This window comes from Podarcis cretensis, assembly GCF_951804945.1.
Source record: "Podarcis cretensis genome assembly, chromosome: 16".
NCBI classification, from domain to species: Eukaryota; Metazoa; Chordata; class Lepidosauria; order Squamata; family Lacertidae; genus Podarcis; species Podarcis cretensis.
In genome coordinates, this window is record NC_137186.1 from 33,206,466 (window position 1) to 33,219,709 (window position 13,244).

Below are 13,244 nucleotides of genomic sequence, written 5' to 3' on the forward strand. Positions count from 1 at the left end.
ATACTGAGTAGAATTTCAATGACAAATCCACCACTGGGCATATATTTATCAGGAGCAGCCACTTCACAGTCTAACAAGCCTTACTCTGCCTAATGGTGCCAGTTAAAGCCCATCTTAGTTCAGTGCCCTGTTCTCACAGTGGCCAACCACATGTTTATGGGATGCCTGAGTGCAGGGCCTGAGTGCAGCAGCACCCTCACACTTGCAGTTCCCTGTGATGGCAATCAGAGGCATATTCCTATGGATCCTGTTGGGCCGGAGCCCCTCCGAGATTTGGGGTTCAATATTAAGGACTATCAAAAAGACCGGCAGAGAGGAACTGAAAGAGATTTAAGAGTCTCGGACGTGAGATCGCCAGGCTAAACAGTATATTAGATTGATGAACACTCGTTGGGGACTGAAACCGGGAAAGGGGTGGGGGAGTCTGGGAATCCAAAGGGTATATAAGTATAATTTGTTTTGCTTTAATTTGCTTTGTTATTTGTATGGAAGTTGGGAAAGCCGTGGAAGGGAAATTTTGGTCGACTTTAGGAAATATGTTCAAGAATGAGTAATGATGTATAAATATTGATGTCTAAGTTTGGATAAGTTAAAACTGGTTTTTAGAATGGTCAAAATGAAATGAAAATAAGGTCTGCAAAAATAAATTGAGGAAATGGAAGAAAGAGGAAAAGTAAAATATGTTCAAGAATGAGTAAGGAAGTATAAGTATTAATGTTTAAGTTTCGATAAGTTAAAATTAGCTCTTTAAAATGGTCAAAATGAAATGAAAATAAGGTTTGCAAAAATAAATTGAGGAAATGGAAGAAAGAAGAAAAGTTAAACAACAACATGCTAAAATAAATTATTAAGTTAAAGTTGAGAAATAAGTAATAAGGACTTGCTGAGTTAACAATTTAAATTGGAATACAAGAAGGGGAGGTGTGAGGAGGTCTGAGAAAGAGGTTAAATGAAAATAAGCAATTGAAATTATATGTGTTTTTAATTGTTTTTAAGTTTTGTATTTTTGTATTTTTTTGTTATTTTTTGTCTATTTTTTGTTATGTTTTGTTATTGAAAATGCTAATAAATATTCATAAAAAAACAACAACAGAGGCATATTCCTTACAAATATTCTTCATTGCACAGGCAGGCAGCTAGATGAAGTTTGCAAAGGGGTGGGAAGAAATGCCAGTGATAGAGTGTTGATACTTTTTTTATTCAAAGCAACTAAGAAGTAATATCCCTTTTAATTTCAGGTATACTATTCTTGTGGCGCACAGTTCAACTTGTTGGAAAGAGGTCTTATTTTATCACCTGGTTTCCCAAACAATTACTCATCGGGAATGCACTGTATTTGGCAGTTCTTTATCCCTGCTGGAACATACCTCATGTTGGAAATTTTTGACTTCGATGTGTTTGAAAGCATCAGCGAAAATCCACATGTCTGGGGTGGTTTCCTTTCTCTTCCAAAAAACACAAACGAGGAGCTTCTCCCCACTGAGGAAAATGCAGACTTCCCCACCACCTTTCCTACTAAGGGTATAATTTTCGAAGAGTCTCACTCAAAGGATTTTTATAATCTTCATGATGATAGATTTCCAGAGGCCACCTCTCAGAAACAGGAATTCAGGCAAACGCAAGAACCCAAAGAGTTAGCAGTTACTCAGCCTAGTGAGCTGCCGTTAATGGGAGCTACCAGTTCCACTTTGCCAGGACACATTTTTGGTGGAGTACAAGGGGATCAAAACCCGAAAGACAAGATACTGTTTGCTCACCTTGCTGCCAGAGGAGGAAGCGAGGATTCAGAAGGCCCTAAACAACATTTAGGAAATGTGACTTTTGGAGAGGACATGGCCATTTCAACGGTGGCCTTGCCAACAGATGCTTCCTCCACACCACCCTCCTCAATTGATGTTTGTCCCCATGATGTCTTGTACGTCTCTGACCTCACTGCCTTCTCTTCTCGCTTCTGCGGAACAAATTCACCGCTGAACAAGAACATGACTTTTGGGTCTTCTCTGAAGATGGTGGAAGTCATTGTGGAGCTGATCACGACCACGGATCGCGGGCGAGGCTTTGCGATGCTCTTTGAGTACAAGAATGATACAGAACTGGTTGCTGTGAGTGACTCAAACGAGGGGATAGAAAATATTATGATGCTGATGATAATAGCAGGGATAGTCTTCTTTGCACTTGTTCTTTTGTCCTCGCTCTGTATAGCTTGCAGGTAGGTGCTGCCCTTGTTGACTCGTTTTTGAATCCTTAACTGGGGATGGGGAAGAAGTTCAATTTGGTTCACATTTCAAGACCGACCTGCTGCATTTGCACTTTCTGAAATAATATCTGAACAAAAGCACAGCCATCCTAAATTTGCATTGCTCTGAATTTTGTGATGCTGTTATCCAGCTAGGTAATAATGTGTACCAAAAATTGCATATACAGTGGTACCTCCGGTCACAAACTTAATTCGTTCCAGAGATCCGTTCTTAATCTGAAACCGTTCTTAACCTGAGGCGCACTTTCACTAATGGGGCCTCCCGCTGCCACTGGGCCGCCGGCGCGCGACTTCCGCTCACATCCCGGGGCAAAGTTCACTACCAGGAGCATAGGTTACTTCTGGGTTAGCGGAGCTCGTTACCCGAAGCGTTCATAAGGAGGATGGTACGTAACCCGAGGTTCCACTGTATATTAGGGGAAAGTGTGCATAAAAATGCATATATTAGTGGTAATAACATACAAAGTGCATTATATTTAGGGAAATTGCTTGTAAACCTGTGTATATTACTCAGCGTGGATACAAAAATGTGGTCATTAGGATACATTTGCACTAACAAGCTGACAATTTTTTTTAAAAGATGTTTTAAAAATGCAAATTGCTGCAGAAATGTGGAGAACTGAATTTAAGATTGGAAAAATGAGAAACAGAGAACTGAAACTGAGAGATTCGTCGATCCCTACCCCTAAATTTCATTTAAGAATTATCGCTCTTAGCTGAGGGATGCCAGCCGATAAGAATATTACTAAGCCACGTTGCTTCATAAAAACATTTTAATTGCTTTAAAAGGTACTCCAGACTAATGGGGCAGTAGAGTTCTTCTTAATTAAAAAACAGGTGCTTATATTAAACAAAAACCACCTGCACGTACTATCTTTGAACAGACATTAAAGAGAGAATACCTCTTCAGAGACGATGCATGGTGAACTATGCCTATTGTCTAAAAACAAAAAAAGTATACTCTTTTCCCCCCTGTAGACCCTTTTCTTTCCTTGTAGGCAAATTTGTGCAGATTTTATTGATTTAATAAATTGACTGAAATTCATACGATTAATTTAGTCTTTCCTTCATTGAGGGACAGCTCCAAATGTCATCTTTGTGTCTGGTTGCACAGCCTGCAAAGACGGAATAATTTACAACCAAGTGATTTTTGCTGTATATCAGTCATGGATGTCATAGAGCATTTATTTATTCTTCCTACATTTTTATCCTACCTTTTATTTAAGGAGCTCAAGGTGGCATACATACTATTCCTCGCCATTTTATCCTCACAAAAACCCTCTGAGATAGGTTAGGCTGAGAGCGAGTGACTGTCCCAAGGTCTTCCATTGAGCATCATGGTCAAGTGGGGATTCGAACCCTGGTCCCCCAGGTCCTAGTCCAACACTGCAACCCCGATGCCACGCTGGCTATCTTAATCCGGATCCAACCTTACATCCTTTGCACCAGGCTCCAGTTGGTGAATCTCTTCTACAAGGCTGGTAAAGTGAATTAGCCACTTCAGGAGGCAAATGCCAAGGGATGGAGAAGCAGGCAGAACCACGTGAGCCATGTGGCTTGCTCAGCAACTGCTAAACTAGCATGCTGCCCCAAGGTGCGGTGGAGGACCCTGTCGCATGACTGGTGTTGAAAAAAAAGAGTTGGCTACAATTTGGGTCATATTTTACACAGTCGTACCTTGGATCTCAAATGCCTTGACTCCAGAACAAATCGGCTCCCGAACGATCGAAACCTGGAAGTGAGTGTTCCGGTTTTCAAACGATTTTTGGAAGCCGAACATCCGGCGCAGCTTCCGTGGCTTCCGATTGGCTGCAGGACGCTCCTGCAGCCAATCAGAAGCCGCACCTTGGTTTTTGAACGGTTCTAGGTGTCAAATGCATTCTGCTTGAGAACCAAGGTACGACTGTACAGTTGACCCTCAGGATATGAATTTAATTCGCTCCGGGGGTCCATGTGCACCCTGAAAATTTTGTAAGGAGAGGCGCTGCTTCCATGCACGCACACAGTGCGATAGAGTGCTTCTGCGCATGTGCGAAGCGTGCAGAATGCTTTTGCGCATGCGTACGTGGCAAACTCCGGAAGTATACACTTCGGGTTTGCTGCGTTCGCAGTCTGAAAGTTACGTTACCAGAAGGTAACATAACCTGAGGGTTCACTGTACAGTGGTACCTTGAGTTACATACACTTCAGGTTACATACGCTTCAGGTTACAGACTCCACTAACCCAGAAATAGTACCTCGGGTTAAGAACTTTGCTTCAGGATGAGAACAGAAATCGTGCTCTGGCGGCGCGGCGGCAGCAGGAGGCCCCATTAGCTAAAGTGGTGCTTCAGGTTAAGAACAGTTTCAGGTTAAGAACGGACCTCTGGAACGAATTAAGTATGTAACCCGAGGTACCACTGTATATGGAATTGGGAAGGTGCTGTTTTGCTTTTTTTGCCTCAGGTAGCCAAATGTCTTGGGCTGGACCTGGAAAAAACAACAACCCAAAGTAAACACTTGGCAAGCCCCAAACCACTGCTGTAGGGTGTCTGAGGGGAAAGTGCTGTAACATAAACACTAATTATTAGTCTCTGTTACTGAAAACTGACTCTGGGCCCGCAGCGTTCAACCTCAGCTCTTCTCTAGCTCAACATCCCAAATTAGCTGACGACCGTTTCTGGTGTAAAAGCCTGCACAAAAGAAGCGAATAACCTGTTTTCTGAACGTGCCCTGCTTTCTTCTTCTCCTCACCGTGGCCTGTCCTTAGGAGAACCAGAACTTGGCTACCCCTCGCCTCATCTCTCCTATTCTTTTTTATCGTTACCATCCCTATTATTACTGCTTTTAATCTGCCGGTTGCTGGCTAAAAGTAGCAGCTCCCCACCTCTGCAGGCAGCCCGAAAGGCGCAGGCCAAATCTAGCACCCTGGCACTATTCTAATTGAGTGTGTGTGTGTCTGTGTATCTGTGTGTGTCTGCTGTAGACACTCATTCCCTTCAGCTCTCTGGGAAACTCCAAGATTTTGCCACACTGTTGTCTTTGTTTACTGGTTGGGGAAAGGAATGAAAGCCTCAGTTGTTGGTTGGCCAATAATTCTAATTACTTTTGGCCATGAGGCCAGGCCTGGGTTAGCAGCGAGGCTGTTTTTCACCCCTCTTCTTTCCCAAGCCCCCAAGAACAAGAGGCTCGTCCACCTTATTTAATTTGAATCGTGCCCTGCAGAGTCCTGAGGGTTTGGGGGTCCGTCCCCCCCAGCCCCACTCTGTGGCTGTGAAGTATGAAGAGGCCTTGCAACAGAAACCAAGCTCTGTTGCAGCTCTGACCTGCCAAGGAGCCGTTTCTGACGGCAACCACTGTGCTACCCGCCGCCTTGCCAGAAGAGAATGAGCTTGTTATTCCCTCTCGGCTCCTTGCAGGCAACCCCGAAGGCTGCCACCCCTCCTCTGTTTTTAAATTTAACCCAAAAAAGAGGAGCGCGGTAAGGCTGTATTCCTTGGAGCCCAAGCCGGCCTCACTCTGTGGGGTTGTGGAGCTCACTTGACCAGTTAAGAGCCAATGACTGTCTGTATCTTTGGTGGCCGACAACTTGTGTATCCCTGTACCCAGAACGTGTGTGTGTGTATTTGGGACTCAAGTACCAAAAAGGGTCCCTTTCACCATTGTCAACCATCTTGGACCCTACGATCAGCAAGTGAGGCCTTGTTGGTGCTGCCACCACTGGGGGGGGCGGATTCATGGTTGCCATTAACCTGTGACGGGGCCTTCTCAGTGGTGGCTCCCCATTTGTGGAATGCCCTCCCTGGTGAGGAGCTTACCTGCCCCTCATTACTGACTTTCAGAAGGAATTTAAAAACATTCCTGTTTTAATGGCCGAACCTGGCAGCCCTGTCTGAGATAATGTTTTAAGCATGCTTTTGCTATTGCACCGTTCATGTGTTCGCTGCTTTGGGCTCCTTTGGGAGGAAGGATGGGATATCAATTGAATAAATAAATGAGTGTGTGTTTGTGTTTGTGTGCATAGTTATTTCCATGAGTAAGACAACTACTACTACTCAGTGCTCGCCCCCCCTAAAAATGTTTAGGGGTACTCTCATTTTCCTACTCATATTGAAATACTGCTCCTCAATGAGGCCAAACTTAGATTCACCAAATGTTTAGGGGGGGGTGTACCCCTGTGCACCCCCTCCAGATAAAAGCACTTCTACTACCACTACTTCTCAGCGATAACTATAATATGTCCAGATGCTACAAACAGTGCAGAATTCAGCTGTGAGACTGAAGCAGGTACGAGGAATCCCCTAATACTGACTCAAAAAGATCTTCATTAGCTGCCTGTTCATTTCCAGGCTGAATTTTATGTGCTGGTGTTGACCTATAAATCAAAGCTGGCACTTTTACCAATGACCCTTCAGTGTGATAGCACCTAAACTTTGGAATTCCCTGCCCTTGATATTAAGCAGGTTCCTTCACTGTACTGCCCTCAGCGCTTGCTAATTATTATAATTATCATTATTATTATTATTATTATTTATTATTATTAAAGCAAGCATATCCAGACGTATAAATACAACATTCATTTCAAAATGTAATTTTATTTCAGTGTGTGTGTGTGTGTGTGTGTCTGTGTGTATCTATATAGATATATTTTTTATTAATGTTAATTTTAATCTGAAAATTTTAGCCTAACTTGTTTTTAATGCTGGTTTTTATCAGTAATTTTAATGTATGTTGTATCTAAACTTGCTTGGAGGTTTTGATATTTAAGTGGTACATAAGTTCTGTTAAATAAAAACAAGTAAAATTAACATAAATGACTTGGAGCAGAGGTATCAAAATGAACAAATCTCACTGTGTCAGCCGGCCCAGGTTCTTAGATCAGTGTGAAAGGCCCTTCTCAAATCCCATCACCAAGGGAAACACAGCAGGGGATGGCACAGGAACTTCTGTTATCGCACCACCATTACTGAAATCCTTACCCCCAGAAGTACACCAAGTGGTGACATTTTTGATGCAAGGTTAAAGCATATCTGTTTGCCTGTGTGTTGTTATTATTCTTATTAATCACCCACACTTCACCCTAAGATCCCAGGGTGAGTTACAACATTAAAACACAATATTAAAAACTATTTAAAACAAGTTACCATTACAAAAATAAGGTGTATTCTGAAAAATAGACACGTGTTGAAAGCCAGGGTAAAGAGATGCATCTTCAGCATTCTCCGGAAGCTGTACAATGAAGCTGCCAGATGAAGCTCCTTCCCCTGCGGGGAGGGAGTTCCACAGCTTAGGGGCTTCCACCAAGAAGGCCTTCTCCTGGGCTACCACTCTCTGCGCCTCTGAGGTTGGAGGAACTACCAAGAAAGCACCCTCTGCTGATCTTAGCACCCAATAATGTTTCTAGGGAAGGAGCCAGGTCTTTCAGATATTTATTCATGACATATTAATTCGTTGCTGTATTTGGGCATTGTATTTTACTTCTGGGAATGTAATGTGCAATTTTGCCTGCTCCAAAAATGGAACACCACTGTGGGTAGCCTGAATTTTTGGCTGTCTTTTTTTCCTAAAAAGAGTTGCAGGACCTTTTTCAAGTGTGAGGGCCACATTCCTGTCTGAGCAGTCATCTGAGAGCCACATGCCAGTGGAGGGCGGGACCAGATGCAAAAGTTGGTGGAGCAATCCATATACAGTAGGCTAGCTTCTACAAACATACACCTCTCTCTATGCTCCACCCATATAAATAAGAAACATTATCAGAGTTCAAGGTCGTATTCCAGTCCAGCGAAAAGCAGAGCCTGTGGTGGGTTGTGGCCTGGGGAGAGTTATACGGCCAGATAGAATAGAGAACCCCTGTGTCAAAGGTTCCCATCTCCTGGTCTAGTAGATTATGTTGAACTTCCAGCTGCAAGGGCTGCTGAAATGTGCATAAATGTGACGTTTCCTCTTGCCTCTTTCCCCCTCCCTCCCCTGCTCCCCCCACCCAACCCATTCAGGAAGAATTTGTGTCCCAAAAGGAGCTCTTTGAATGCACGCAGTGACCAAGAGGTTAGTGCTAATAGTTTGTAGTCTTGCTGGTTTGTGCAGGTTCTGGGTTTTTCCTGTCTTTGATTCTTGTTGTTGTCTCCCTGAAGATAATAATAATAATAATAATAATAATAATAATAATAATAAATAATTTATTATTATTTATTATTATTTATCATTTATACCCCGCCCGTCTCGCTGAGTTTCCCCAGCCACTCTGGGCGGCTCCCAATCAAGTATTAAAAACAATACAGCGTTAAATTTTAAAAACTTCCCTGAACAGGGCTGCCTTCAGATGTCTTTTAAAGATAGGATAGCTACTTATTTCCCTCACATCTGAAGGGAGGGCGTTCCACAGGGCAGGTGCTACTACCGAGAAGGCCCTCTGCCTGGTTCCCTGTAACCTTACTTCTCGCAATGAGGGAACCGCCAGAAGGCCCTCGGCGCTGGATATCAGTGTCTGGGCTGAACGATGGGGGTGGAGATGCTCCTTCAGGTATATAGGACCAACGCCGTTTAGGGCTTTAAAGGTCAGCACTAACACTTTGAATTGTGCTCGGAAACGTACTGGGAGCCAATGCAGATCTCTCAGATGTTGACTTGGGAATGTTTTGAGTTGTAGAATGGAATCCAGAATGCCGCTGTTGATATCAATGAGCTGCAACTGGTGATGCCGAGTCAAGAGAATGAAAACAACAACCACTCTGTTGACGGGAATGGAGCCGGTAAGCAGCAAATGTATAGGGTTTGCCACGGTACTCTGTACCCAACAGTACTGCTGCAAAACCAGCAACACCCTGATGGTATTAAACTATAAATAATAATAAGACATATTTGTGTTTTCTGTAGTCACTTCCTACGATGGCAGCATGGAGTGCTCTCCTCGGCAAACAGACCAGGATATACCTTCTTCAGTGTCAGCAGTGACCACTGAGTCTGGAAGCGACGAGGTGTTTATTATTTCAGCCAGCCCTGGAGCTGGTGGCTTAAGTTTCACCTCCTACAGAATACAGGTAGAGGAACCTTTGGTGTGTTTTCAGTGAGACATTTTCAGTGAATGCGATCTTGGGCTGTGTTTTTAAGCATGTTTTTCCCTTCCAGTTGTCTCAAGGTTTGATTCACATGTGCATGTTCAACCAGTAGTTCTCAGATGTTTCAAAAGCTTATACACACCTATAACCTCAAAATACAAGATGGGACCCACTTAACAATGTTTAGCTACAACTTTCAACCTTCAACTCCCATCATCCCTACTCATTTTCCATACTGATGGGATATGGGACTCCAGCAACATTTTTGGGGCCACAGGGTTAGCCACCATTAAATTATCTTGTTCTAACAAAAGGTGTAGGGGACGCAGGTGGCGCTGTGGGTTAAAGCCTCAGCGCCTAGGACTTGCCGATCGAAAGGTCGGCGGTTCGAATCCCTGCGGCGGGGTGCGCTCCCGCTGCTCGGTCCCAGCGCCTGCCAACCTAGCAGTTCGAAAGCACCTCCGGGTGCAAGTAGATAAATAGGGACCGCTTACCAGCGGGAAGGTAAACGGCGTTTCCGTGTGCGGCTCTGGCTCGCCAGAGCAGCGATGTCACACTGGCCACGTGACCCGGAAGTGTCTCCGGACAGCGCTGGCCCCTGGCCTCTTAAGTGAGATGGGCGCACAACCCCAGAGTCTGTCAAGACTGGCCCGTACGGGCAGGGGTACCTTTACCTTTACCTTAACAAAAGGTAGCACATGTTTTAAACCTGTGCTAGCTTACCTACCTACCCACCCACCCACCCACACACACACACACTAGGTGTAGCCATCTTGGTGCCCTACAGCAGTGTTTCCCAACCTTGGGCCTCCAGCTGTTTTTGAACTACAATTCCCATCATCCCTGACCACTGGTCTTGCTAGCTAGGGATGATGGGAGTTGTAGTCCAAAAACAGCTGGAGGCCCAAGGTTGGGAAACACTGCCCTACAGATGTTGTAGACTACAATTCCCATTATTCCCGATCATTGGCCTTGAGAGACCAAGAGAAAAGACACAGATTTAAATGAAATTCTGTGAGCTTTTCGTCGTACAGGAAAATACTGAAATAAATTCTCCAAATTCCCTGGTGGTAGAATTGTGACTATAGTCTACTGCCTAGGATAGGAACATGCTCCCTATCCTAAATTAAGTCAGAACTTCGCAAATAAGTACTTGTTTTCCACTCAGTTGCTGTCGTTCTTTTCTTTTCTGGATGTTACGCCTGTGTTTATGGGGTGTGAAATTTTGAACCTTGACAGTAAAAAACGATCCCAGGATCACCCTCGCTTGAAATGCCTGTCTAGACAATGTGAACCCATAAGCGGATTTGGAAAAAAAAAAGATTATCTAAATCCTTTTACTGAGAAGCAACTGTTGGTCAACAGTGGCTCCAGGATTCCTAGGGAGTGTGAGTCTGAGCTGTGATCATGGCAGGAGCCCAACGCTTCATGGATGAAAATAGGGACATGCTTGTAATTCCACTGTGCTCATAGCCAGAGTCAGCATCCAGCTGTCCTCTGTTACATTTTTTTTTTGTTGTGTTTTCATACCACCTTTCTGCGTAACATTCAGTGGCAGCTGGATCAAGCCGCCATTTTAATTTCCCACAATGCCTCCAGTGAAAAATGGTGGTTAGGGCAGCCCCATGGTATTGCTTGGGCACTGCTGCTCTCTGATGCTGTTGTCTACACCAGGTAACCCCCCCCCCCAGCAGTATCCACTAACAGAGGAAGGGGCTCACCAATGGAGCATAGGGTGGTCGGATGTCTTTCTTTATAGAGGTCAGTCATCTATTTTTACAGCTGTCCATGATTTACCATTTCTAAAGAACAGGAAATAAGAGCTGTCTCTAGTAACTAAAGGTGGGATCTAACTAAATGCTATTTAGAACAGACCCGTTGAGATTATTGAACCCAAGTTAGCAATGTCCATCAATTTCAATGTGTCTATTCTGAGTAGAACTAGCATTGGATACAACCCATTCTTGGCCGCTTAATGGATTGCCAAAAAAGGGGGACAAAATATTTGCATAACCTTTGCTAGTACATTTGGCTGCTCAGCCTCATATCCAGGAGCTAATTGTTGGTGGGAACTTCAGATCCCCTCCTGCTCTCATTTGTTACGGTTATTGATCTTCAAACTGGACTTAGACTAGACAGCCCTTCAAACAGAGGACTTTCGCACAGAAGCCTGTCCTCTGACATCTCTACACACAGAGGAATGTCCTCTATAAAGCTTGAGACCCTAAACAGGAGCAGTTGGGAGTTTATGCTTCCAGCAAGAAAGCTAATCCACCACTGTTGAGAGTCAAGAGTGTGTCTGTCCAGGAAATGAGTTTTGAAATCCATGTAAAAACTGATTCTGTCTTCTAGAGATTATTCCAGTAGTGTTTCACTTCTGGGGCATAGGGGGAGCCAAGCTGGCGATTCCAGACTAATTCTCATGGCATTATAAGGTGTTAATACAATTCCAGAGATATGCCCAAGCCATTTGATGTATTTTCAGCTTTCTTTCCTTTTTTATTATTTTAAGCAATTCACAAGTGTTTGTGATTAAGACCATCGTTACTGCAAGAATCAGTACTGGAACCAGCTTTGAGATGTAGGTCCCTGAGGGGAATAGGGGTCTCCTAACAACTCTCAGCACCCTTAGCAATGTACAGTTCCCAGGATACTTCAGAGAAAGGCATGACTGTTTGAAATGGTATAATACTTATTCAAATGCAGAGTGTAGATGGGGCTTGTGTGTGTGTATACTGCAATCTTTAATCTGCAACCACTGTTTTAGGACTGAAGGTACATGTGCTTGGCATGTAGAAGGACCCTGGTTCTATGCTATTTACAGGAGCAGGTATCTAGAGAGACTGGTGCCTGTGAACTTGGGAGTGGAGTTGCCAGTCTGAGGAGTCAGTGGTACAGCTAGGGCCCAGCCAGTATGGTCAATGTTCAGGGATTATGGGGACCGCCTGCCAACATCTGGAAGGCACCACACTGGGGAAAGCTGATCCAAAAAAGAAGTATATGTTTTTGAGTCAGAACAATTGCTTTCATTCATATGCAAAATACTGTCAATTTAATCAATTGATTAATCAAGTAAAAGTCACAGAACCATAGAATTGTAGAGTTGGAAGGGACTATGAAGGCCATAAAGTCCAACCCCCTGTAATTCAGGAATTTTTTGCCCAATGTGGGGCTTGAACCCAAAACCCTGAATTTAAGAGCCTCATGCTCTACCCGACTGAGCTATGGGATTTTAATTGGGTCAGAGCTTCAAGTATGGATTTTAGAAGAAAATTCACTGGCCAACTGGATAAAGCTATCACATGCAGTATTTTCGTTTTGATTTATCTGTCTTTTTTCAATTAGGACCGAAAACTGAAGAGAAGCATCACAAGTCCAGGCTCAGTTTCTGACTGGCTGACAGCAGGTCCAGCGGAATCTGGCATCAGTGCTACAAACATAGGGGTGGCACAGACAGAGAGCCATTGCCCAACTCAGCGAACATGGCGTGCTCGTACTTTTCATGACTTACTAGCTCCATTGCCTCAGCTACAGAAAAAGTGGTGCAGCTGGGCTACTAACAGCCCTTTCACCAAATTGGTTAACAGCAGTGTAAGTATTTGTAGAAAGCCCTGGGGATGCAAGTTGAATGTGTCCTGCAGATCTGCTGTCAAAGTTTGATCCAGTGGCTTCAGGTCTAGCCTGTTTCCCCTACTAGTACTGTCATGCCTGCATGCTAATAAGAATCTAGCACCTGCAAGTCAAGTAAGGCCCAGTGTGGGTGGCCCATGGGGTCATTTTCACAGAGCCATGCCCATCTGTCGCACATGTAATGCCATCTATGGCATCAGGTGTGGGGCAGGTAAAGGCACAGCTGCAAAAGAAGCCTTTAAAGGAAAAGGGACCCCTGACCATTAGGTCCAGTCGTGGCTGACTCTGGGGTTGCAACGCTCATCTCGTTTTATTGGCCGAGG

At 44.1% G+C, this 13,244-nt stretch overlaps 1 protein-coding gene and 1 long non-coding RNA gene across 6 annotated transcripts in view; one reads left to right on the top strand and one right to left on the bottom strand.

The window, feature by feature from the left end:
* Positions 1 to 13,244, top strand: part of LOC307204738 (uncharacterized protein) — a 44,778-nt gene that overhangs the window by 28,221 nt on the left and 3,313 nt on the right. For all 5 annotated transcript variants that reach the window (XM_079956611.1, XM_079956607.1, XM_079956608.1 and 2 more), the window contains exons 2-6: positions 1,239 to 2,209; positions 8,230 to 8,281; positions 8,883 to 8,985; positions 9,110 to 9,273; positions 12,637 to 12,882. In XM_079956611.1, coding sequence (XP_079812737.1) covers positions 1,326 to 2,209; positions 8,230 to 8,281; positions 8,883 to 8,985; positions 9,110 to 9,273; positions 12,637 to 12,882 — 1,449 coding nt within the window. In that variant the 5' untranslated portion in view covers positions 1,239 to 1,325. The remainder of the gene's footprint in view (positions 1 to 1,238; positions 2,210 to 8,229; positions 8,282 to 8,882; positions 8,986 to 9,109; positions 9,274 to 12,636; positions 12,883 to 13,244) is intronic.
* On the bottom strand, positions 1,180 to 5,783 carry LOC307205121. The gene is made up of 2 exons (XR_013833888.1): positions 4,952 to 5,783; positions 1,180 to 2,248 (listed from the first exon to the last, which is right to left on the bottom strand). It is a non-coding gene; the product is annotated as an uncharacterized lncRNA (long non-coding RNA).